The following is a 27107-nucleotide window of genomic DNA, read 5'->3' as shown; positions in this document are numbered from 1 at the left end:
ATGTCGAGTGGATCATCAAGTAGACACGAGTGTTCATCCTTGTTCTGAGCGTTCGTTTTGTGTTTGACTTTCTTCGTCTTTACTACTACTTCCGCGGCAAGCGCATTGACGCTGCGTTTTAGTAGTGAGGCTATTGGAGGTAGCAATTGTGGTGTTGGTAGCGACGGTGATAGCGTCGGTGCGGGGCCATTTTGGTCCGAGATTGCGGGTGTATTGAGGAACTCCAAGTGTGGGAACTCGTCTTCTCTAAACACAACATCCCTGCTGTAGATAACACGGTTTTCTTTCGTGTCAAGGAGTCTATATCCCATTTTGTTTGATGGGAGTCCTAAGTACATGCACTTCTTAGCACGCGGTTCTAGTTTTGTGCGGTGTATCTCAGGGATGTGAGCGTACGCAGTACACCCAAACACTTTGATGTAGTGCGCGGATGGTTTTCGCTTGAACCATTTCTCGTATGGGGTGACCTTTTCGGTTACCGAGCTGGGAGTAATGTTCAGAAGGTCAGCAACGTGTTTGACGCATTCTCCCCAAAGAACCTGCGGTAGGGTACCATCAATGAGGAAAGCTCTGGTTCGTTTCGAGTAGTGTACGCATGCGCCTCTCTGCAACTCCATTTTGCTGGGGCGTGTACGCATTTGTAAATTGTGCGTGCGTATTGTACTTCTGAAAAATCATTTTTCCAAGTTTCTCATATTCTCGGGCATTGTCGCTTTGAAGATGTCTAACTTCTTCATCGTGTATGTTCTCATTGAACTGGAGCTCGCCTACATCAGCGTGAAAAACGTTTTGTGCTTTCTTGCGCAAATCTTCATAGCATTCGTACAGCTCAGACTTTCGCTTGATGATGTAGATGAACATGTACCGTGAGTTGTCATCTATAAAGGTCAGAAAATATTGACACCCCGAGAGTGTGGGGACGGGTAATGGACCAGCCATATCAGAATGAACTTTTTCAAGAGGGAACTTTGCCCGTTCAACGGTACGTTTATTGAATGGGTTACGATGGGCCTTGGCGTATGTGCAGGAAGAGCAAAAGTAGTCTTTCTTGGAATCAAAGTCCTTCAGGCCCATGTCCATGACAGTGTTGGCTTTAGCCAGATCCTGCATAATGCGAAAGTTAGGATGACCCATTCGTTTATGCCAAAGTAAAACATTATCAGGCTTACCTGAAGTGGCCACATGGGCTACCTGACTTGAGGTTGCCGGGCTCGCTTGAAACTGGTAGAGTCGAGTCCCTTCACCAATTTTGGCTTCAAATTTGGTTCGGCTAGCGAAGAACAGAACGCACTTCTTTGCGTTGGGGAAGTTGATTTTGAAATCATCTTCGACGGCTTGGCGCACGGAGAGTAGGTTGAACTTCAGCTAAGGCGCATATAGCACGTTGGGCAAGGGATATTTCTCGTTCCTTTCCCTTCGTGTCCTTGATTGTCATCTTGACATCACCAGTTCCTTTTATCGGAATCTGGTGATTGCCGCCGACTGTGTTTGACTTGCCAGCACTTGGGATCAGCTTCTCAAACCACTTCGGATTGGACGTAGCGTGGCGAGTGCAGCCTGAGTCGACAGTCCACACTGGGTCATGCTCCGCATCTTGTGCGGTGAGACTTACAGCCTCTGTTTCTTGTCTGAGGTCCAGAGTGGTGATGGCTATGATTCCATACTCGTTGTCGGAGTCGGTGTCCTTGCGGCGACCGTGATATTTATTGTGACTCTTGGATTTTCCAGATGTATTCTTCTGGTTGCCGTTCTGGCTTCTGTTTCGATTGCTGTTCCGCTTGCTCTTGTAGTCATTCCGATTTTGGTTTCGTGACTTGCCGCCGAAACCGTCCTTGTAAGGATGCTGTCGAGCTTGATTGGACGAAGGTTTCAGCTTAAAGTTGGCGAAAAGCACCGTTCCTGCCTTTACCTGACCATTTTGTAGGTGGCGCTGTAGAACATAGCAGTCGACAGTATCGTGGTTGGTGCGCAGGCAGTATGTACAGCTCATCGTTGAGATGAGAGCCTTGCTCTTATGATAGGGAGCTTGAACCAAGGTTAGATCAGGTGCTAAAGCCTGTAGGGCCTGCTCGTTTCGGGTTTCCCTCGATTCGGGTGTTCCTTGTTTGAGCGTGTAGCGGTTTTTCGCCAGTTCATGCTGCACCTTGGCCTCGATGTGACGCTTTAGCTCTTCGTAGGGAATGAATTTCCTGCTACCCTTCCAGACCGATAGTTGCTGCTTCCATTTTCCAGGTAGCGCATGGTACAAGTAGAGTGACTTCTGTTCGTCACTGAGCACACTGTTTGTGGCTTCGGAGGCAACCTTCATGGCAGATTCGATGTCAATTATGAACCCCGTAAGGTCTGAACCTTCTTCATACCTCAGTGCCATCAGGTATGATAGCACATGATACGGGTCGCCGTGGATGGCAGCACCTTCGTACTTGCTACAGATCGTCTGGAAGATCTCAAACGCAGTAGTCTTGTCCTTGACCATGAGAACATGTTGGTCATCGATGGTCTTGATAAGGAAAGCTTTTGCTTTTGCCTCGTTGAGTCGAAGCTTTTTCGAGCTCAGCCTCTGGCTTTTAGCCCTCAGCTTCTCTGCTCGCTTCAGTTCATCCCGCTTCTGAGCAGTGAATGACTGGATAACGGGGGGATTCTCCTGTCCCATTTCCACATCGCCGTCGTCTCCGGCTGTGGGTGCATCCGAACTTGCGGAGCTGGCATCAGAGGAGGACTCGCTCGGTGAGGAGCCCACTATTTCGTCGGCCTTGGGAGCACCGGCAGCATCAAGCGCGGCGGACATGTCGTTCATGTCGGACAGTGCCGGGTTGAGCTCTTCATCGGAGTCGAACTCGTAGTCGGAGTCACCGGTGTAGTCGATACGCTCGACGTAGCCGAGAAGGTTCTTTCCTTCGAGGGCGGCAGTGACGCGGGTCTTCCAGATGATGAAGTTCCGGCCATTGAGGCGCGGAAACTCGCGGTCGTCAGCGGTGGAGGCTTGCGTTGAGCTCATAACCTATTGAAGGTGAGGCGAGGAAGGTGGAGGAGCTTGAGTAGAAGGAAGAAAAAAGAGATGTGATTGAATTTTATGAGTCTGTCTTCAGAGAGTTTCCTGGCACCATTGATTTATCTTTCCTGTAAAAGGTGATGTATCGACTTATGCAGGATTGGGTCCAGAACATATTTTGTATGGTAAGACATTCTGTACAATAACTTGTACGCTATGTCACCAATTAGGACACATCATTGACAAATTACCATCGTCGGCTGGTGGAAGCGATGAAGACTAGTCATGTGTGTGCTGAACGAGCCAGGGAGCGCAAGCAGCAACGCCAAGCCAAGTGTTATAACCGCAAGGTACGGTAAAAGCGAGTGTTCGTGCCAAATGATCGCGTATGGCTGTACAGACCCCCTCGGGGCCCAAAAGCCTCGAAGCTCGTACACCAATGGATAGGCCCAATGAGGGTGGTCCAGTCAGCGGTTGACGATAACTACTTAGTGGAGCGAGAAGACGACGGGGGGGGGGGGTGCACGGAAGCAATTTATAGCGCACGTGTCATTTTTGGCTACTTACCACTACCCAACGGCATTACTAGAGGCTACAGCGAAGGACATCGAGGCGCAGCTTGAACATGAAGGTACGGACGAATTCGGGAAAGATATCGCGACGGCAGGCGCGGCTACTGTAGCAACGGCGGCTCCAGTATACACAGCAGTTGCGACAGGAAGCCGAAAGCGAGAAGCACGAACCACGGCGAGTCAGGAACCACGACTCGACTCGAACATCAAGATGGTGGATATACGACGACGAAAGCGGCGCAACGAGGCAGGACAATATGTCCTTGATTTCGAGCTACGGCCGTTTGTGGAGCTGGATCCGGTCGGGCAGGAACCAATGGAGGCAAAGACGTTGGCCAGCGCTGGGTCTCGACCAGAGAATACGATGCATTGTTCGAAGCCGACAGAGTCGTGGAAGACTCTGTATCTGGAGAAGGCGTGTAACAGGGCAGTGGCTCGGAGTGAGCGCTGGGCCTGTGGTGGTGACGCAGTGCGGATCCAGCAAACCTGTGGAACCTTTGTGGGGCGGGACCAAGTTGAAGAAGGGCGAGGCGAGGTCGGCGAACCTGCGAAGAGTCGCGATAAGCAGAGGGCTATATCCGGTGGATCGCTCACGGACGGCTCGAAGGCCGATGAGTACGGCCAGAGTGCCGAAGTGTAGGACGAAGTGAGGTGGGTGAGCAGCTGCGGACTGGCGTGCGGCCAAAGAAGATTGGCTGCGCCAGGATCGTGCGAGCTATGTGGCGTGCGGCCAAAATGAAAACCGGCGGCGCCAAGTGGAAGAGAGCTCAGTTCGGAATTGGCGGTGTCGAGCACAACCAGCTCGAAGATCGCGGGTGCACGGGAGACACCAGCGACGCGACAGAGCCGTACGACAGAGTGCGGTACTAAGTGCGAGACGTCGGCCAAGACTGGCATGAATAGACGGACAAGTAAGCGAGAAGTGTGGTTGAAGGGCAGTGGCAGCACTGTTGAGTGCTACTGAGGCGACGAGTAATCCAGGGCGCCGGGTTCTAGGCAATGCGGGGCACTGCGAAGCATCCTCGTGAGCAATAGGGGCTCGCGAGGTTGTGCAGTGTGACGTGCGGGTTCTAGGGACGGCGAATGACGGTTTCACGGACGGCCGAGGTGGTTGAGAGTCTCCAAGGAGACGACGCGAGAAGCCTCTGCTGCATTCAGCAGCGGAGCAGCGAGTCGAGTCCGTACAACGAGCTGGATCGGTGGTCGTGCGGCTGTTTGGGTACCCCAAGGACGGCGACTACGGATCAAACGAGCGTACGGTTTTATAGGGTTGATGTTTAAAAATAGGGACAGACGTCCCGGCGGGGGTGACCGAGTCAACAGGCGTTATTACTAGTCGATATCGTACGAACCTGGACCACGAACGCAGCACGGCACCAGCTGTACGACACGCCGTCAAGCAGGCGTTACAAGACTTGTTACATGTCCATAAGCGTACAGTAATAACATGTACGGATACGTCACAGTATGTCCCCGTAATCGTCTAGGTCGCCGGTTGGTCGACCTGTCGCCTCCGACCTTGTAAAACTTTCTTCGCTTCAAGCACCAGGTCCACTCTGCGTCACTGAGAGTCAATGTACCCAAATGCCACACTTAGAAACGTATTCTCCTGGTATGACACGACGTCGTCCCTTACTTCAGTATCAGCTGCTGCGCCCAGGAATGGCACATCCATTGCAGCTTGAGACTCCGAAGCGAGATATGATCTCAGAAAGTTGCCGAACTTGGCAATCCCATCATGTTCCTCAGCTCTCAAATTGGCTGCGGTCGATAGCGTCGATATTGCCGCGCGTTCAAGTGCTAAACAAGATGCTGCAAGGCTTCATCTTGCAGTATGGAGACTGTTAAATCTGACGAGATGAGCCACAGGTCCGTCACCTTGTCAGTAACGCGCTTCCGTGTCGACACCACCGTTTTCTGAGCCTTGACCAAAATAGTAACTGGAGCTACATATGATGCTGACACACTCTTCTGATTCTCTCCACCTTGAATTGCTGGGGATTTCTTATTGGGGCCTTGTACTTTCTTGGCTCGCTTTTTCTTGATTTTGCTCGCGGATTTCTCCACCAACGATTCATGGTTTTGGGCTGCTTACAGTCGACAATGGTGACAAACTCTTCAGGATGAACACGCTGCGTATGCGTGTGGACAGCTGTGACGTATCAAAGCGACTTTATTGTATTGTCCTAGTACTGGGTCACACACTTAGTCGTGATTGCACAAGATCCAGGTGAGTGTACGGGCGATCGCCGGAGGCGGGCGTTTCACCACCACAACACACTAAGTATATTTAATCGGCTACAGTGTCCACCAGAGGTCTGAGACAATATATTTCCAAGATTGCAATACTTTGATGTCCGGTATTGTAGCCGAACAGGATACGCAATTAACACTGTAGGCACCTATGATATTGCAATATTATTTTGGCGAAACATGTACAATACTTATTGCGCATTTGCTACGATTTCACAGAGTAATACTGAGGTGTGAGAGTATTATTCAAGTTTCGAAAAAAAATATTTTTTAAACATCAGTAGTTTCTAAAAAACTGTGAAAGTATTTTGTGAAAGAAATTTGTAGTTTTTTTACAGTGCACCATCCACGTCTTATAGAAAAGGTCTTAAACGAGCACCGGTTTGCTGTTTATGTTGCATCAGCAAAATCCTGAACATTTAATTTGATCTTAGGGTCGGACTGTAACAAGCTGGCTTATCGCACGTTGAATCTTAGCCAGCCTTTACCCTGACACAAAACAACCAAGCTCCTTTCGTGCTCGACAAATCTGATGTGGAACACTAGGACTCATCAATCCGGTACTGTTTGAAACTTCCCATCCCCAAACCCAAATCTCAGCTCTCTCTGACAGAGAGAGAGAGTCTCTGTAGACTACAGTTCAGTAAAGTACAGTACTGTAAGCACGAAGCAGCAATCGAATAATGTGATTGGCCAAAACTTGAATTTTTAAGCAAACCTCTAAAAGAAGTCAAAACAGCAGCTTTTTGAGCAGTGATTTCACATCTGTCGAGAGCGTGAAATTCTTGGTCTAATGTGAATTTGCAGTAGTTGTTCTTCACTACATGTATTACATGTAATAGCCACAAGTTCCCCCCGTCAAAACAAATACTAAACATTCGCCACTAGGGTCAAGTCTCTTTACTTCAACCATTTTACTTCTTTGTCCTTCATAACTAAAAAATACTCTCAAATAGAGCTAAGCGTGCGCTTTTGGTAGTGATATCATTTAGCTATAAAATGCCTGTAGCTCACAACGTATGCTCATAAAGGAGTACAGAAGTGTTAGATTTGAGAGTGGTATAGAGAAACTGACGTTATGAAAAATGAGATAAATGTTTTCGTTCACCAAAAAATTGCAGGAACAGGTCGCAACTTGAATCCCATGTGGTGTACGGAGATCATCTTTTTCGTTTCTTTTTCATTATTCAATTCGAGTCGTCAAGAACAAAGTCCACAGAGTACCCGATGCGGTTTGCCAATGTGTTGCTAGCTGCTGTCGCTATCCTAGCCGCGACCATCCCATTGAATTGTGCGAATGTGATTAATCCAAAGGAAGGTGTGACAGCTTTGCGATCCAATGACGCCGGCGATGCTCATCAAGCTGCTAGCGAATCTACTGTTACAGAGGGGAGATCGCTGAGGGTGCTGGCCAGGTTCAAATGGGTGAGCGATGCTGCAAAGGCTTTCAAGAAAAAACCCGTGGAATTTTTGAGGAAGTTTAAAGATTATCGCAAATGGTTTTAGTACTGTCTACGAGCTCACTAAACCACGAAGCATACAGCAGACATGGACAAGAACAAGGAGCTTGGTTGGTGGTACTGTTATGGTGTTTTTGGTTCATATTAAGGACACTAAAGAGTTTCACACTCCTCGTCGCTTTTCTTGATGGTAATATTGAAATGGGCAAGGTTAGTCAGTCTACAGCAATATTATTTATAGAGACACTGGAGGAGTTCGCATATTTCAGCACGACAGTCCTCGGGATTCGCCTCCAAAGCCCGTTCCACCTCTTGAAGTGCTGTCCCAGCTATCTTCCGTCTCAGTCGACCATGTTCATTCTCTTGCGGTCGTAGAGGATCTCGCGTGAGCCTCAGCTCCTCGAGGTCATTGACTGAAAAGTCCGTCCATCGCCTAATTGCAAAAAGTTTGTCGTCCTTATCCTCCGTCAAGGGGCTATCGAGTAGACCGTCAGAAGAAGACGATGTCTTTGTCAACGACGGAGGCTGACAGTATACGAAGGCTTCGAAGGAATCGTACACAGAAGCACGTAGACCATCCAACTGCTCTTGCTTCGCTCCGAGTTGTGTCTCAAGTTTAGCATGAACCGATGAAATGTACTCCTGTTCTTGTTGTTGTCGTTGACGCTGCCCTTGTTGCAGCTCGCGATTCGTACGTGCAAGCTTCACCATAGTCTCTCGTTGTCGCTCCAGCTGAGCTTCATACTCCGTCAGCTTCGCTTTGTAGCTTACTATCACGTCTTGTTTCTGAAGTACTCGTCGCTTAAGCGCTCGAGTCTCTTCAGCTAAGGACGCTACAGAGACGTTCATTTCAACTTGGTTGTCGCTACTGTTGGCCCCTTTAGTACCAACCTTTACACTGTTTTTTAACTCAGTCCTGAGATTCGCGCTCTCAGCTCGTGCAGCTTTCAATCGTGTCACAATACTCGCATGACGGGTCTTCGTTTTCTCTAAGTGGAGCGACAACTGAATGTTGTCATTGTGACATTGTTCGTAACATTGACGAGCTTGCAAAAGCTGCTGCGTGTGCTCCTTTGCTTTTTGTTGCAGCACTGCCGTCTGTTTCTCTGCCGTTGTCAGTCGTTCAAGCTTCTTAGACGCCTGTTCTAACTCTTGTTGAAGCGACGATACTTTTGCTTTTTGTTGCGATAAAAGCTCCGTTTTACGTTGAATAGCCATGCGAGTACGTTGCGTTTCATCGCCACGCGTCGACGCTTCTCCTTGTCGCTTTTCGAGCTCTACACTAGCAAGTTGATACTTTTCTGCTATCGACGCAGCTTGCTCTTTCGTAGTTGCTAGCTCCGACTTTAGCGCAGTTAGTTGTGACACTAATTGAGCTTCGCGTGACAGTCTTGAAGCCAACTCTTGTTTCACATTGCTCATGCTCACTTCAAGTTGACGAATAGTATCTTCGAACGTATCATTCTGTAACATTGCAGAGCGTACATAAGCCTCCATTTTAAACGCCCTTACTTTCCACCACATCGCCTCACTCATCTCAGGTTCCTTCTGCTCCGTATCGGAGTTAAGCGACACATCTTCTCGACAAAAAGCAGCATATTTCTGGTCTTCAGTTCGACTTTTGTGTTGCTTACTAAGCTCCATCACAACATCGTATAGTTCTTGTGTCGAAAGTGTCTTCCCGACTTCTGTAGCACGAGCAAATTCCTCGATACAAGCTGAAAGGAACTCGATACGTTTGTCGCTTTCTTGCTGAAATGCACGCTGTACCGCCTGATAGTCGTCGAACTCGTGTCGTAGTTTTTCTTGCCATTTCTGCAAAATTTCGCTGTGTTTTTCATACTCTTGTTGAGCTTTCAAAGCCTCGTTTTTGATATCACTTTCCACTTGTTGCTCGTGTTGAATTTGCAGAATTTTCTTTTGTTCTAATGCTTCCACAAGCTTCCGTTCGCGAGCTAATTGCAGCTCCAAATCACCAATTCGGGTTGTTAACGTCACTTTCTCTTGCGTATAAATATCCATATCAAATTTGAGTTCAGTGTTTGTACCGGCGGTGCAACGTTGAGATTGTTTCAGCTTATTCTGCGCTCTGTCGTCTTCCAGTTGTTGTACACTCAAGCGCAGCTGGGAATTCTCCTCTTCGAGGCGATTTCTGTCGCTCTCGATACATGATAAGGTCTCATTGACTGTGGACATGTAGCTTTCCATGCTCTCCGCATGTTCCGCAGCCTTGAGACGGAGTTCTTTCTGATGAATTGTCTCCAGCTGCGCACACTTGTCTTTGATTGTACAAAGAGACTGCACTAGCGCTAGATTTTCTTGTTCCCTTGACGCCAGTTGCTCTCTTAGAGCTTCATATTCTTGATGACTGGCGTTCTTAGCACAGCTCTCGTTATCCTCTTGGACAGTGTCTTCAATATGGCTTGTGTGGACACTTGACGCAGTACCTTGATCTCGATCCTCCTCTATAGTCTCTTTAAACTCCAAGGTTGTCTCGGATCTTGCGCTGAGCTTCGTTCGTAGATCCTCCTGTTCTTTCAAGTGCTGTTTGTTCGTCTCCTTCGCAGTTTTCAATCGTCCAGCCAGCTTGGAATTCTGCGACGTGAGATAAGCACATTTTGCCAGACACTCCTCCAGCTCAAGCGACATTCTCTGCAGAGTACCAGCGATAGAATATTAGATCGATAGTTCTTTAGTTAACCCCTTCCTGGCTTACCTTCCGGTCTTCCATTAGTGCTGAAATGTCTGGAAGTGCTGCCTCGTTATCACACCCGTTACCTGACGTCCTGTCGGCTGGCGTCTGGGGTTTCACGGATGCCAAAAATGGGTCTTTCACTTTAGACATGTCCTTGCTGGTAGGCGAGTTCTGTATGCCCTCCGTTAAACTCTCATTCATCAACTCAACACGATCACTACGCGAGTTGTGAGAATAATATTCATCCTTCGAGTCACTCCCTCTTTGATCCATTAGCTGTTGTTGAAGAAGCATAATCTTTTCATCCCGCTCGATAACTTCGAGCTCGAAAGCTTCCAGTCCAGAGACTAAAACAGAATCTTCTTGACCAGTTCCATAAGAGTGACCCAGGAATGTATAAAGGACGTTGAATGCGACCCATAAAGCCTCGTAGTGGCTCAGAAAAACATCCCATTCCGGAGACCCTTTTGAGGAATACTCTGTGGTATCATGTCCATCAAGGAATTCCTTGAAAGTATCAACACATTTTTGATGGTACTCTTCAACAATATTCATAAAAGTCGTCAGTTCCTCGACAGATTTTGTCTGTTCACAGTCCTGTCGCTGCAACGCAACTTGCTGTCGATAACGACGAAGATGTGCACGCAACATATTGCGATCATCGTCAACCAATCGTAAACGTTTCAACATAAACAGTGTCGCATTGTCATCATCGTTAGTCTGCTTGTTATTACGCAGTAAAGGTGCACCATTGATAGTCGCTAGTAGAGTCTCCGTCTCGAGCTTCTCCACTTTCATTAAAAGTTCGTCACGCTCGTTGTCACACACTTCTTTTGCTGCTTTCAGTATCGCCACTTGCTTCTTCTCCACTTCGAGACGTGACTGTAATTGAAGACACGTCTTCTCCATTTCAAAGTACCGACTTACAGTCACAAGATCTTGTTCTCGTCTTTGGAAAAAGTCGAATTTCTGCTTAACAACACGCTGCAGTTCCATGCTCAGACGCCTTACTGAGTCACAAGATCCAACGGTATCCGAAGCAACTGAAAGCGCTCTAATAGTCTCATTAGCAGCTGACAATTGTTCATCTTTCGCCAATAAGCTCTGCTCCATCGTGGCAAGTCTAGCTAGCAGTTGTGGATACGTCAAGCACTCACGTTTATCTGCTGCGATAGAAGCGTTACGAAGCTTCCAGAAAGGCAAATTTTGGGGCATTTGCGCCGTTCTGTCTACATGGAGTTTGCGTTTCTGTCTCAATGCATTCACCTCCGCTTGCAAGTCCAATTCTCGTCGTTCTAACTGGTCAATTCGCTTAAATAACGCTGTTTTTCGACTTCGATCCACCGCACGTTCCTCTGTAAAGCTCCGTCTTAAAGATCGTACTTCATCCAGGTGTTTGGCCTCCCATCCTGCCCACTTACGAACCATTTTAGCTGCATCTTTCACGCCATTTTTCCCGTTTCCAAGAGCTCTAACGAACTCTTTCACAATGTAGTGTTCGTCACAATGACGAGGCTGGAAAAGGTGCTTACGCATCTGCGATAACGCACCTCGAAGAGCTACAGAGCAATGAGGTTTTATACGATCATCTGGTCCAGTAATTGTTGCAGGAGTTACCAACGGCGCACTCCATTCTCCATGGTCAGAGCACTCTTGTCTTTTTATCAGCTGCATCGCTGCATCACGCCACAAATACAAACACTCTTGGACATGTTCTAGACGAACTGATTGTGCTTCCAGACGATGTTCCAGATTCACACACGTTGACATAGTCGCTGCTTCTGGTACTCCAACATAAAAGGTTAATGGGTTATCTACACAGCCACAAGACAAGTCCATGGCTTGGATTCCACGCTGCAAAGTCTCCAGGCAGTTCTTTATCTCGTCGTTGTCCTCTAATTTCTCCCTTCTCTCCGTTCTCTTCACTCTTTGTTGCAATTCCTTCTCCAGCGTTAAGTTCTTGTCCTCTAACGTCTTCAGCTCCCTCTCTAGCTTCTCTAAGACCACCAAAACGCCTTTTTCCTCTTCCCTATTCTCCGTCTGAGTGTCTATTTCTTTGGTCGCCTTCACGCCGCCCTCCGTCTGCACTGCAGCGTCCTCTTTTGTCTCTCTCCGCTCCAATTCGTCCAGCACGACGTCTAGCTGCTCACGTTGCTCACTCACCACTTTCTGTAGCTCTGATATCCTTGCGTCTTTCACTCTCAGCGTCGCTAGAATCTGCGCACTCTGTCGTTCTTGCTCGAGACGTGTATCTCGCTCCAATTGACACAAAGCACGGGCGAATTGCGGGTGTTGCTGCGTCAATTCTCGCGTAATAAACGACCCATACACTTGCAAGAAGCCTGTCCATCTATCCATGCCAGTTGCTTCTCTTAAATCGCTTTGTAGCGCACAAGGGACGTCTCGTTCGTCACCTTGTCCAGTGTCGATGCCCTTCATCGCCATTTCCAAAACGCAACTTCAACACTTCGTCGTGATTGGTTTAAAATCGAAATAACACACTATGATTGGCAGTTAATAAGAAAAATCTAAAGCTCAATACCAGCGTTCTGTCGTTATCTCCACTAGCCTTGTACGCAGCTCTACCGGCGTCTGGATCTCTTACCCACATCAAACCCACGCGGCCTTGGCACCTTCCTCGGTCGCATCGCTTCCGGTCTTGGTCATCACCGAGTCCACGTCCGTGCCTTCATTACTCGAAGGTGACACCGGCTGCGTCGTCGGACTGGACGGCTTCTTGGCCTTCTTCTGCTTCTTCGTCGTCTCCAGGTCGTCCAGCTGCTCAACAGGCTCCGCCGCCTCGTCATCTGTGCCCTCCGAGCTCAACGACGAGCAGCCCGAGACGCCAAAGTCCGTGGCTTGGTTCGGTCGCAGCAGCGTCAAGTCAAAGTGCGAGCCATTGGTCGACAGGAACGTGTCTAGCATCTTGTCCTCCCTCAGCGTAAGCGGTCGAGGCTTCGACGTCCGCTCCGTGCTGCCGTCAGGCGACACGGGCGACAACGGGCTCTCGGTCTCGCCTTCTTCGTCCGGCTCAGGAACGTCACGTTGCTCCTCATCCGGCCCGTCCATGTAGTTGAAGGCAAAGTCGTTGAACAATTCGCCATTCGAGCTCTTGACTGACGCCGGCGTGTCGATCGGCACCTCCACCGTGTTCATGTACGTCTCAAAGATATCTTCGGTACGGTACTCCTTGGCGTGCTTCTCCATAAGTGCATACTGGCCTTCAAACAACGCTTCCTTGCGCTCCACAGTGGCCCAATCGAGTCCCTTGAACCACGGATGGTGTTTAATATGCTCGAAGCCATGTTCCCCCGATCCCAAGCGGATGTCTTCGTTCTTGGTCAGCAACTTCGACACAAAGTCCTTAGCGTCTTCCGTAAAGCGCGGCGAGAACTTCAAGTCCACGTTCACGATCCGTTCCTTGATTAATCGGTTCGTCTTGGCGTTAAACGGGGTCCGTCCATCGATCATCTCGTACACCATGACACCCAAGGCCCACCAATCCACCGCTCGCGAGTAGGATTTGCCACTAAACACCTCCGGCGCCATCATCTGATACGTGCCCACAAACGTCGTGGTGCGACCTTCGTCCGGCATGTTTTCCTTCGACATTCCGAAGTCCGTCAACGCCACATGGCCGTCCGAGTCCACCAAGACGTTCTCCAGCTTGAGGTCGCGATAAATAATATCATTCTGGTGCAAGTGGCGGATAGCGAGCGCCACTTCGGCAGTGTACAGTCTCGTGCGATCCTCAGTGAATCTCCGTGCCAGTCGCATCTGGTCCAGCAGGTTGCCACCAGGGTAATACTTGGACAAAAGATACAGCTTGGCTTCGGTCTGGAACGCGTAACACAGTGTAGCCACATACGGGTGTTTAATCCGGTCCAGAATGCGTCGTTCCGCGTTCGTCGCTTCCACCAGCCCACGCTGGATCACCAGTTTCTTGCGAATCGCCTTCATCGCGTAGAACACGCCTTCGTCATAGCCGTGTTTCTTCCGTACCAGCTTGACACGTCCACACGCGCCACGACCGACAAGTTTGACGATCTCAAAGTCTCCCAGACACACGGGGTCGTCGTCATCGGCTGTAGGGCGGATGAAGACACTGCAACGCTCCTGCGTTGCAGCCGTCGGACTCGTGTGGTTCGTAGCGCTGCGGTCCTTACGTCGAGGGTCGATCAAACACGGTAGCGACTGACACAAAGAGCACACACGCCAACTACCGAAAGCAGGCACAAATTTGTCCTCGCAGCAGCGACTACAGTACTTGACTTCACACCACGTGCACGGGATTCGTCGGTTCAGCATGGAAAGCTTGCGATGGCAGATGCCACACGCGTTAATCTTATTGGCGTTCACGGTAATGCCAGCTACTTCGCCGCACCGAGCTGCAAATGACCCGAACACAGAGCTCTTGACCATTTCCAAGGCGTACGCGCCGCTACTGCCTAGTACATTGGACGGTACTGTGCCTGCTGACACACAGACACAGCCGTGGCGTGCGTGTCCCTGTGGGATCTTACACCCCACGTCGATCTCCGAGTTTAAGATCCACGACACAGCGCGACGTGCCAACATGTGTCGAGCAAAGTACGTGTCGCTGTCACTGACGTAATGCGACGGCTCGACGAGCGCTAGGGCCTTGACGCGGTCCTGCATGACTCCCAGACCGTTGTCGTAGTTGAGGAGATGTAGTACCATCTGTGCACCACGCGAGAACGCGACAAAGAAGACCTCGCTGGCCAAGGGGGCGACGAGTTGGTCCCACGCGCTCTCGACGTGGGAGCGCGGGTGGCAACTCTGAGCCGCAGGGTTCAAGATCACTACGCCGTAGTTCTCGCTTAGAGCTTTTTTTAAGTACGACATCATGGAGCCACTGTCACTGTCGCTGTCGAACTGGTTCATGCAGATACTGCGACTCCAGATACCGGCTTCTCGGTATGGCACGATGACTAGAAGACGCTGCTTGGTCTCGTAGCCATCGGACACGTAGACGGTGCCTTTAGTGCATTCGCTACAGTGCGAAGCGTCGCTGTTCTTGCGGTCCACGTCCTCGCCGTACAGCAGCTGGCGTTTACTGGCGGCTGTGGCTTCCCAGGGCTGCGGTTCCTCGCTCTTACTGGGAGACTCGCTGTCGTTCAAGATGGAGGCAGCCAACAGCGTACGTGAGCGACCCGAGTCCATACCGATATCATTTGCCTCTTCGCCTGTGGCTACGACCACCTCGCGGAAGCCCAACTCCGAGCGTAGACGTTGCTGAACGCCGCGGATTAGGTTGTCCACGAATAAACACGAGTCTTCAGCGCTAGCGCTGCTGGACAAGCCGATACTGCCGCGACGACCGGAGGATGTGTGTGGGCTTTGCATCTTGCCTTTGCGTTTCGAGCTGCCTGCGAGCTGGAGGTTGCCAAAGCTGCCGAAGCCGCTGAGACTGCCCGAGCGAGGCTTCTTGCCGGTCTGAGGGATCGCAAGCGGCTCACTGCGATCTGGGACGGGGGGCGTGCCCCCGGGCGACTCTGGGTGGAGAGGCGTGATAGCTGCTGGAAGTGGCGGGCGGCCACTACGGTCGGTACACTTATTTACGCTTTGAGCCCGACAGGGGGAAGAGCGACCTGCGTGTGAGTGAGAGAGACTTGGTCTGGCAACTCTGAGGCAAATTGGGGAAGAGAATAGGGTGCGGCGCTTCTTCTTTTTCCAGCATGGACATCATCAAGGTTGAAACCTCCGATATGCGATATCTTGAAGAACGAGAAAACTTGGGATGCTGATACATTTGCTGCTACAGCTCGTTAATGTGGGGTTTCTGATTTTTCAGCTATTATTGATGGGTATCAGCTGTGGCAGGAGCAGAGTCCATCTGATACGTAATCCAAGTTTTTGCCAATTAGATCTCATTTAAGCAGCAAAGCCGGCTCTTTTAGGTGATAGGGGATGGGGTAAGGATCAAGTGCCTGGACAGCGGTCGCAAACTGTGTTCCTGTCTTGAGTAATGGATCTTGAGAACCTGTGCTTTATTGCCTACCGGAAAAAAAAATCAGCTCTCTGTTGCCCAGAACCGATCTCTGATCCTGTAATCTCTGCGAAATGTGCATATTTGAAACGCTGTGCAAACGGCGCAGCTTACATGTATAAATAAATGTACAGTACCAAGTATCAGTGCATGCAAGTTGGCTTCCAAGTTGGGGGTGCCAACGCCGTGTTTGCCGAGGGTGGAAGGAAGAATTCTTCAAGAAAGGATCGTCTTTCTCGACATACATGACGAGCGGCGCCGCAAAAATTGAATGTTGCCTTTCTGGGGGTGGAAACACCTGACAATGCGCATCAGCGATCGGCGACACCAACTGGACACAGCGAACTCGGGAACAGAGTTCAACATCGCAACGTCAGTAGCAGCAGCAAAGAGATCCTGGGGCATGCAAGAAGCAGTCGGATCTTGACATTGCCGCTGGGAAATTGCCAGCGAGGATGTCGGCTGCCTGGCACAGCTCCTCCGTTTTGGGTTACTTTGCCGATCATTGTTGCACGATGAACTCCCATACCGGTACAGTACATGTAATGGGATGAAGCGACTCGACTTCGGCGAGCACATTGTGAGGTATGGTCAACAAAATGAATCACCATGACGGTGACAATAATTCATTTTGAGCAACACACAGCGGAGACGGAAGGCCTCCACTTCCAACGGGAGCGCATGCCATGCGCCGCTTGCGGAAACTCGACTGCCAAATTCCGATGCTCATCCTTGTGGGACGATTTGTCTTCCAATACATGTATTAATAGTAAAGATCATTTCAACCGGTGAAACGCAAGTTGAGGGTCTCCAATAGACTCTCCATGACCACCCGTTCACGGAACCGCGACCGGTACGTGTAACCGCGCGTTCTGGACGGATACCCCGTATACATTTCATTTTTAAAAAATGAAATGTAGCTTTTCGAAACATTAACTGGAAAAAAAGCTTAAAAATGCTTTATTTTTCCAATAATTTTAATAAAAAGCTACCGATAGAACCGATTCGGTACAGTACCGGTACTGCTTTTGTAAAAGCCTTTTTAAAATGATTTTCTTACTTGAACTAAACCATTTAATAATGTTTTATAATAGGCACGTGTTGCTGCGCTTTACTCAATCCAAGCTATTGCTCATCATCATCACAGTCCAAAGAAAACGAATACCGATCTTTGGGATTTACTCCGCTGTATCGCCTTAGATACAGGCAAGACCTCGGGCGCGGGCACTTGGAACATAAGGCACTCTTGTTCGGCAGCGCGGTCGCGAAACTGACGTCTTCGGAGGTAAGCGCTGCTGTACCAGCGTGCTCCCGATCGTGGTTTCAACAGCGAGCTTACAAGGCCAATGGAGACCGTGAACCATGACCGGACAATGCGTACATCGATATTTGGTGTTCCTTGCTCGTATGACTCAAGGCCAGGCTGGTGTGTGTTTCAAACCAGACGGTGCACAATGACATTTTCCGGTAAATTTTGAGGTGAATATGATTAGCTATCGGACCATACTTAATTTTTGTATGACCTCTGGGCACCTATAAATGGCCAATCTCATCATTTCTACGCATTTCAACCAATGGCCGAAGCTTCACTCAACATTTTTTGTTTAATAACTTCGCCTAAGGTTAGGTGAGTCCTCTAAGCCACCCTTAAAGGAGATCGCCGCAGCCCACGCTTGAGGTTCTCGTCGTTGCATTCTTGGATTCGATCGGACGTATCGAGTCCGATCGCAGCTCAAAATATGTATATGCCAATGCAAATAGTAGGTCAGACACGTACCACTTCCATATTTGCACAGCATCGGACGGAAGCGATGGGCCTGGACGAGCTCCAGCCTGGCAACACTTTGAGGGCCAAGGCTACAGCGTTATCTGCCTTCAAGAAATTTCTGAAGGCAGAGGGCGTTGCAGAGGAGTACGTAAGAAAATGCATTGAGCGCGATGTCAGTGGAAGATGTTTTGTATCTGTAATGGATAAGTTTGGAATGCATCTTGCATTTAGTAAAGGCAAAAAGGGCAAACCTTTAGCTAGAAATACTGCCATGCAGTACTATAGGCAAGCCAAGCTTTGGCTGCTTGACCAGTTTCCCCAGCATCGTGCGTCTTTAGAGACCCGATGGCTTAAAATGGGGAAAACGCTTGACAGTTTCTGTTTGAAGCGCGAGGGTGGTGGTTTCGTTAACAAAGCACCTCCATGTACGAAGACCGATTTAAAACAAGTGCTTGTATATTTGTATATCAATGCTTCCTGTGATACTGACTACCAAGATGCTGCTCTGCTTTGTCTTCTTTGGTACCTCTTCGGCCGCGCGTCGGACTTGTCGATGCTGCGGAAGCGGAACGTCAGCTTCGACGCGGGCGGCATACTCTTCTTGCGTCTGATCAGGGTGAAGACGAGCGAGGAGCAGGGGCTCTCGCTTTTCCCGGACGAGGAGTTCCTCACGTGTCCGTTGCTGGCCTTGGCTCTTGCCTTGATTGTCCAGCGAGCGCCCTCGGATGACTTGGTCGGCGACCTTCCCCGCCAAGAAACCTTGACAACGGCCGCGATCTCCGACGATGTATCGCTCGTCGAGCTCCTGAATGCCCCCTCCGCGCCATCGACACTCTCTGTCCCAGCCACCAAAGGAACGCCGTCGACGCCGACGGTGCACTCGCACGTCAACCGCGTCTTGGAGCGAATCGCCCCAGCTGCTGGCGTCACGAAGGCACTCAGTTCGTACTCGTTTCGCCGCGGGGGAGCTCAACACGCGAACGGCTCTGAGGGATTGACGGACCGCTGGATCTTCGACCGAGGTTCCTGGAACATGAGCAATACGAACAAGGGTTTCAACTACATCTTCAACACGAGCAAGGAGGATCACAAGGTAGCCAAAGTCCTCGCAGGATACGAACCGAAGACGAAGGTGAAACTCCAGGACTTCAGCAGCTTCGACTCCCAGACACTTGAGCAGATCAAGCGCGTACAGGACGTGATGTTCATGTCCTGCAGCAACCTCGCAACCTCCAGCTTCAACGTCAACAAGCAGGTCGTGGACATCCTGACTGCGGCCGTCTTCCGATACTTCCCGCTGTTGAAGGAGCTGAGCCACAGCAGTCCAGTTGTCACGCGGGTCGAAGGTGCTGTGCGAAGCGGTAAAAGCACGCTGGCGGATCTTCTTGCTTGGTCTGCGCATCTCTCGCTAGCAGCCGAACCCTATAACAACAAGCAAACTCCGGAGAGCGACACTACCCACCAAGCACAGCAAACGAAGGAGCAGAAGATCATCGATCACCAAGCTTCTGTGATTAAGCACGTAATCGACATGTCGAAGCGGCAAGACGAGCGGATGGACGCTCTGGAGGCCAAGCTGAACAACGATCCTGTCCTGACCATTAAGCGCAACAAGCCAAGTGAAAAAAGAGGGAGAGCAAGAAGTCAGCACACCAAAGAAGAAGCAGCGCAGAAGTGGGGCAACTCACCTTCACGCCACTTGGTTTGCTTGGTATGCCCATGAGCCACGATGGCACGCGAGCGAGCCCAAGCGACAGCGCTCGAGCGCGAAGCTGCTGGTTGCGTACATGAAGCTGTTCTTGGCCGACGGATTTGGGCTGGATCCAAGCGCTGTCAGCTACCGCGACGATGTCCTTGCCCTCGGCTTGCGCGCGGAGAAAGAAGCTCTCTCCTTCCTGGCTCAGCATAAGATCGCGTCGCGCGGGTCCAGTTCCGTCCTCAAGCATCTCCAGGCCCTGCACAAGGCTGGCGCACTCAACCGCCAAATAGAGCGCCACCAGCGTCTGCTCCAGTCGGCAGCTATCCAAGATCCTGCACCCGGCTACACTCAAGACGTCGTTGAGTTAGCTGGTTAGAGGCATCACTAGCACAGCAAACAATACACGTTAGTCAACCTTTGAACAACGCAAAACAACACGTATTATTTGTCAGACAATCAGAACAAAGAGTAGGGACAAACCGCACTGCAGCAGGGGAGGGGGGCACGAGCGCGATCAGCAGCATGAGCAGCAGGCGCGGCACAAACACGGGGTCAGCAGCGTGGGCAACAGGCGCCTCACGAGAACGGCTGCAGCAGCGCGGGCAGCAGGCGCGGCACGGGTGCAGAACAACCTCCACCCCCCAGCAGACGCGAGGAGCGATGAACCCAGCCGGAGTTGAACCGGTGTCCAGGACGGATCCTGCGCTCTAACCCTAGAGCTTCTGGGTCCGATGAACGGGGGGGGCGGAGGCTTGCCAGGTACGGAGAAAAAAGACCGAATGAGCGAAGAAGGCTGCTGTCGGCACGGCCATTCAGCTTGTGGCCATCCACTGGCCACGTGTCTTTCCACTTTGTATGTGGCAGCATTATTAGCCAATAGCGGCAAGCATCAATGGCTGGCTGAAAAGCGAATGCTTTTAATAGTGGACCCCGCCGCTGGCTCATTGTTAAATTTACCGGCTCGAGAGCGCATGGCTCTCGGTCAATAATTGCATGTTTTCGTTTTTTGTCGTTTTTCTCAGCCTACATGCCGTTTCAGAGCCTGTGACTGCGCCTATCAACAGGGCCCTTTTCATCGTTTTTCAGGTTGCAAAGCATCCACACCCTCCCAGCCTATCTCCCCTAATCACTTTAGTACTACACACCAATGTATCCATCCCATCATGTACCACTCGCTTGATACAGGTCCTACAGGTCCGAGGGTCCGATAAATTTTGGTATGGAAATACATTGAGTCGCTTCAGGTGATAACGTAATTTGCCAGTTGAGTGCGTGATGCCAATTGCGTGCACGATGCAGAAGTTCTGCCAATTGTTATGCTTAAAATCAAAATTGCGCAATTGGATTGGTTGATCTCATTTCAGTCAGTTCAGTGCACGCTTTTCAACAACCAACTGAATAAAATCCACATTTTTTAGACTCATCATTTTTAAAAGGGTATTCGATTCTGGCCAGCCGCAACCCATTCATTTCACAAGACACGAAGCCATGGGGGCAGACGACGAAGACGTGGAGTCTACAGCGCTGCGCCGAGGGGGGAACCTACACGCTTGTAATAGTACCGGCATATTTAAGCTCTGGATGAAGACGTTTGACTCGTATTTGACAAACAGCAACGTGAAGCGTCCGGTGGTGCTGGTCCTGGACAACAGTTCCACTCATGTCGAAATCGGTAAGTGCTTCTATTTTTATTATAATTATTTTATTATAAACAAGGATTTTGTATTAATCAATTAGACGGGTAAATTTATTTTAGGTGAAGTTTCCGTTTGGTCACGCAGAGGTATTTTGCTCGTCGATCTCCCTCCAAATGCCACTCACCTCTATCAGCCTCTTGACGTGGCTGTTTTCAAGCCTTTCACGAGTATGATGAAATCTACTTTACTACAGTAGCTACGGTATTTAGTCTCACTCATACTAATTTATGTGAGGTGCTGCAGACTCTGCTCACCTAAATTAGTATTAGTGTGGTTAATTATGCACTCTGACTATTTAAGGTGTGGTAGAATTAGTCACACTTAGACTAATTAATGTCTCACCCTAATTAGTCACACTAGTTTACGATTGCTGAGAAGCTGGTCTGGTTATTCTTTTGTTTTTTTGTGTGTTTGTTTGCCATATCCAATGGAACCGCTTGTCCAGCAAATTGATCTGGGAACTTCTTGATGATTACTTGAAGGTGGCTGAATAGCTGTTCAGTTCTCCATACACCATCAACATCCAGCGAGAGTCCGCATCGAATCATGGCTTTCCGAGCGTAGTTCACATTGTTCTTGTCCCTTTGAGAGTTGACTTGGCGTACTGCTTTAGCAGCCAGGGACAGAAAAAATGCTTTCCTGGATTCTTAAGTTTTCCTGACCAGGTTCCATCGGACCTCTTTTTGTTTTGCCATGCCTTCTCCTCAATCAACTCGATCTTTATCTCATTCCACATTCGACGCCACTCGTCCTTTATCTTTGCGATAACGAATGAGTCCGCCGGCTGACAGAGATCCGTTGCATTTGCTGGAAAGAAGGCTAAAGAAGCGTTTAACTTCTGAAGCTCTTCAGTACACTCGTCTTCCTCGAGGTGACTTGAGCAGTTATCTAGGAATATAGTTTTCTTGCGACCTAAACGATTCGGCTTTTGAGCTCGAGGCTCTTTCAGATACTCGCGAAAGAGACGTTTGTCCATCCAGCCCTTCGGCCCCGTACGATAACACACTCCTTCCACGTCATCCTTTACTCCACGAATTGGATAACTACGGTCTGCGTTCGTAAAAATCATCATCGGGGGCAAGATACATGCACTTGGCCCACCGCTGATTCGCACGACCATTGTCATTCCATCCCCTCCGAATACAACATCCGCATATTTGACCTGGTTTTCGCCTCCAAAACCGAGAGTCTTGCCGTTGTCAAAATCTACAACGAAATGAGTTTCATCGATGTTTTCAATCGCATTCTCGTCATACAAACCGCTCTCAAACCCACGCTTCAACTTGCCAAGGTGATAGGCCACTTGCTTCTCAATATCTTCAACCTTCTGAGGGCTCACCAGTCGTTTACCTGTTGCCGCACGAAGTACTATGTTGTTGTTCTCCATAAAGGTTTGCACCCAGCGTAAAGTGATCTTTGTTAACAGCTCAGCCCCGTTCTCATCAGCCTTTGGAGCTTGAGGATCCTGGAGGATACGCTTAGCTACTTGACGTAGCAAGGATGCGTCGAACTTCAACCCCAATTTACGTAACCGATCAAACTCGCTTAGCAACAAAGGATATATCCAGATCATCCACTTGCTCCGAGGACGACCTCGGCCGGACAAAGCCTTAGAGTTCACTCGCTTTCTTCTATCTGATCGTAAACTCGACAGTGACACAGAACCCCGGAGTGGCGCTTGAAGTTGCTCTCGATTCTTCCACCAGGCCATCGCTTTGCTAAGGTTAGCATTGCGAGTAGACGAGTTAAAAATATCAGGAAATTGATCTACAGCTCTCGCGAACATGTTCTTCGCTCCCTTTGCTTTTTCATATTCTTCCATCCAGGAGATGAAACGACGGCGATGCTGGATGGTGGTAACCTGTTGTGACGCCCGAGATGATGTTGACGTTGGCAACTCAGTCACGACCACATTGGAAATAGAGATTATGTCGTCTTCAGAGCTCTCTTCTGAGTCGTCATCGTTGGCATCATCCTTCGAAGAGATCGAATCTTTTGCTCCCTGTAGCGCGAAAGCTTTTATGATAGGAGGAGCTGATATAGCTAGGTTTGCCTGAATCACAGTCTGGACAGAGAACATGCTGTCCAAAGCCCTCTTGTCCGACAGGCTTCCCACAAAATGGGTGCATATGAACAGAGCAGATTGGGCAGACGTGAATAGGACCAACGAGGTCACCACAGCCACCACACGGGGAAAGTTAAGCTGAGTTGGAGCTCATTAAAAGACAGTTCTTAGAGGGAGAAGAGGCGTTGGTGTGTTGGAAGAATTTCTGGAATGAGAATAGACCACATTAGCCTCCAAGAGACGCAGTCACATAAAAATAACATTTCCAATTGTAAAATATCAAATACTCTTCAAATAAGCTTAAGGAAACTGCATAGCTATTATTCTATCAAAAGTATAATTCATATCCTTAAAAAACATAACCCGCTGCTTCGTAGTGTGCCGCGTTGAGGGTAAGTGGGAAACCCACTTTTATGAAATGACCTGTTATTGCATCACCAGTAAAATGCGAGCACCGTCCGTTGCTGCGGAGGGACTCGAACTCACGCCAGGAGTGTAAACCGGGCCAGTCTTTTCCACTGCGCCAATTCGAACGCCCAAAATAAGGTGATACTAATTATGAACTCAGACTAATTTTGAACACGACATTTTCTTGCTCACGGTAATTAGTCTCACATTCGAACGGTGTGACTAATTTCGAACTGTGACTATTTATTCACACAGACTAATTACCGTAGGCACTGTAGCCAAAATGCTGCACAGCTCGGACTGTACCATTGCAAAATCGGATAAATACCATCGAGATAGCGTGCCATGCGTATCGTAACGGTGGTAACAAGTCCTGGAAACGCTGTAAATGGCTTCAGAACCACGGAAATCTATCCACCATCCTTGCCTAGTTTGCAGGCTTGTTTACGACTGTTTGCGAGCGGTGGAGCACGCGGAGACATTGGAAGGGCGGCATGGCTCAAGCGAAAGCGTGAAATTCAAGAAGGAATACGCAGCAGCATTTTACAGCTGCTACCAGCACCTCGCACTAAAGGCAAACGCTCACGACGCACCGTGGACTTTGTAGGGCGTCTTATAACCAAGGAGATGCTGCTCCGGGGTGAGCTTTAGTCGATAGCCAGAACCGTGCACAAAACTGATAGCCTCAAATTGCATCCTCACTTTTGACTAACCATTGCACCTTACATGTTTGTTTGTAAGAAACGCAAAAATAAGTATTAGATGCGTTGGTTTCCCTTTTTGATTTCTAAAGACCCAATTCGACCAACATTTGGTGCCTTTTTCGCTAGATGCACCTTTTGAACATGCCCAAAATCAGGCACTCAACTGGCAAATTACGTTACGCTCAGAGTGTACTGGATTGCATTTTTCAGCCTGCAGCAGCAACAACAGCTGGTCAAGTCGATAATGATCCGTTGCCAGAAGTGGAAGATATGGAGACGCTTCCTTTTCGTCGAGCAGGACTCGGCGTTAGTAGATTCGGAAGAAAAGGGAAGAACACTAGGGAAGAACTTAATAAACAGACAAGTGAGATTGAGATTTAAGAGAGCAAGTGCTGGAGCTTGGTGAGCTCCAGACGCGTGGCGAAGCAGCAACCAACCATCTAGAACTCTGGTAAAAACCTAGTTCTAGATGGTAAATACAGCTTCTAGATCAATGATATTTACGAGGTTGATTTACATGTGGCGTGGAGAAGACCAACACTCACACTCTCCCTGTCGCCGAAAACTACCACTCGTATGGACGGTTCGGAAGTTGGTACACGGGACCAGTCTAAATCTGGATTTATCTAGAATCTTGAAAGTGTGGTTGCTGCTAAAGTCTTCTTATAGTTAAATCTGTAAAGGCTTCACGACACGTTTTGAAGGATTTGTGACAGAGCCCTTTTTCAGATTTAGGAGAGGTAGATAGTGAGAATATGGTCAAAATGCCGCCCAAAGCTGCTGCCCAGACACCAGCCAAGAAGCAGCGAGTACAAGCTCCTGCTAAGAAACAGTGGCTCCAGCCTCCTACCAACAAGCAGCGTCTACATCCACCGACTGTACTGTCTTCTGGGGAAGACGAAAGCGAGTACTCGCCGCAGCGACTCCGAAGTTAAGGAGCTTCTGCAGTGATGATCTTGAGAGCGATTGCTTTGTTGGAGTTGGCTCGCAGGACGCATTTAAAAGCGACGAGGACGAGCCGACAACCGAGGAGAAAATGTGGGTGCATGATGCAGAGGCCAAGTACGAGATATGGCAGATCGACGACGTCCGCTACGATATCAAGGGAGAGATCTCGGAGGTCTTTGTCCTTTGGGACTGGCGCCCCACACCTCGAAGTCGGCGATATCGGCGTTAGGAACCTGCAGCGCTGCTGATGGAGTCTCACGGCGAAGAAGGGAAGCTCGCGGAGCGTTTCAAGAAGAGCGACGTCAAGCAATTCCAGCAGTTCTGCCAGACCGACGAGTTCTGCAAGCACGTTTTGGATGCTAGCGACAACTACAGCTTCCTTTTAACGGCCTCAAGATCGGAGCTCGTGTGATCGGACGATCAAGTATTATTCCCGAAGACGTAGTCGACAAGTTTCTCGATGATGAGCTCAAGGAAGGTCGTGACTTGTTGCAAGGCTGCACCTGGAAACAGTTTGCAAAGTTGCTTCCTCGACTACGTGCCGCTCGGTGTGACCTAGTCATCAACTGCTTTCAGAAAAATTTGGCGCCTGGTGGTCACCGTGGACCCACTTTTATCAAGAACCTGGTTGTCGAAGATGGATGCTGCCTAGTGGGTGCGTACAACCGAAATTTCTACGGACATTGTGTGGTTCTTTGCGTGGCAGACGGCGGCCAGAAGCGCTCCATATTCGATGAAGACACCGACGGCAACATCGTGGAGAAATCCATCGACGAGCAGAATTGGATTGTGTTCTACGCGTTTGTACGCCCATTTCGCGTCTTCAATCGCCGCGGGTAAGTAAATGCCCAAGTATGTCTGAGGTGGATTTTACGGTGAATTTTAAAATCTTGGACAATAAACACAATGCCTTCAGCACATAGAGTCTCATTTATTTTTGCATTGGGTGTGGTCGGTTTACACGTAGTAACTCTCTCCTTTTCTCAAATGATGGCTTAGCCAAAGGTTTAGTGAAGATGTCTGCACACATTTTAGTTGTGTTACAGTAATTGATAGTGAGCTCTTTTCTCGCTACTTTCTCTTGTACGAAGAAGTACTTAATATCGATATGCTTGCTCCTGCCATGCAGCTCGGTGTTGTTGCATATCTTGATGCAACTTTGGTTGTCTTCCAGTGTCAATGTGGGTTTTGAGCTGTCGTAGCCTAGTTCTCTTAGCAATAGTTTAATGTACATCAGCTCTTGCATGCAATAGCAGAGTGCGATGTACTCTGCTTCTGTTGTAGATAGCACCACTGTGTGGTGGCGGCGTGAGACCCAACTAATAGGACTATTGCAGAACATGGTGATATATCCACCGATGCAGCGGCGTGTGTTTCGGCACGACGCATAGTCTGAGTCTGTGTATGCCATTATATATGCATCTGACTGTAAGAGCTCTAAGAATTCAACTCCCCAAAAATTATGCCAAAATACGTTGTGTCTCTTAGGTAGCGCAGACCTTGTTTGACGGCCTTCCAATGAGACTATCCTGGGTTGCTCAGGTACGGGCTGACTTCGCGAAGGAAGTAAGCGAGGTCAGGTCTCGTGCCTGTCTTTAGGTACAAGAAGCTACCCACAGCTTCCCTGTAGGGCATTGCTGCCATGTTAGCTTTATCCGCTTCGCTGTCTGGTCAATCACTGGCACTAAGCTTTTGTATGATTGGTGCTTGTAGGATAACTTCCTAACATATTGAAGCGGTCTAGCACTTTGGTGGCATAGCTCTTTTGGTGAATGAAGATGGAGCGAGTGGCACGATTTCTTTCTATCGTCCAACCAAGGAGGTAAGATACTCCCT

The 27107-nt window shown here is 49.3% G+C and overlaps 3 protein-coding genes across 3 annotated transcripts; 1 reads left to right on the top strand and 2 right to left on the bottom strand.

Moving 5' to 3' along the window:
- Window positions 1-3264: 3264 nt before the first annotated feature.
- Window positions 3265-4434, top strand: PITG_16448 (uncharacterized protein; the record flags this gene model as incomplete). Its single annotated transcript, XM_002897437.1, has 3 exons — window positions 3265-3342; window positions 3584-4004; window positions 4190-4434. 3 exons carry the CDS (start codon window positions 3265-3267, stop codon window positions 4432-4434), a joined length of 744 nt encoding a protein of 247 aa, XP_002897483.1.
- A 3235-nt stretch (window positions 4435-7669) lies between these two features.
- PITG_16447 (uncharacterized protein) lies at window positions 7670-8813 on the bottom strand (the record flags this gene model as incomplete). Its single annotated transcript, XM_002897436.1, has 2 exons — window positions 7670-7733; window positions 7795-8813. 2 exons carry the CDS (start codon window positions 8811-8813, stop codon window positions 7670-7672), a joined length of 1083 nt encoding a protein of 360 aa, XP_002897482.1.
- Window positions 8814-12582: 3769 nt separating this feature from the next.
- PITG_16446 (ribosomal protein S6 kinase, putative) lies at window positions 12583-15339 on the bottom strand (the record flags this gene model as incomplete). Its single annotated transcript, XM_002897435.1, has 1 exon — window positions 12583-15339. The coding sequence occupies one exon, from the start codon at window positions 15337-15339 to the stop codon at window positions 12583-12585; it is 2757 nt and encodes a 918-aa protein (XP_002897481.1).
- Between the last annotated feature and the right edge of the window lie 11768 nt (window positions 15340-27107).

Source organism: Phytophthora infestans, genomic scaffold (assembly GCF_000142945.1).
Source record: "Phytophthora infestans T30-4 supercont1.44 genomic scaffold, whole genome shotgun sequence".
NCBI lineage: Eukaryota > Oomycota > Peronosporomycetes > Peronosporales > Peronosporaceae > Phytophthora > Phytophthora infestans.
The sequence above is the reverse complement of the archived record's forward strand: the minus strand, read 5'-3'. Positions and strand labels throughout refer to the sequence as shown.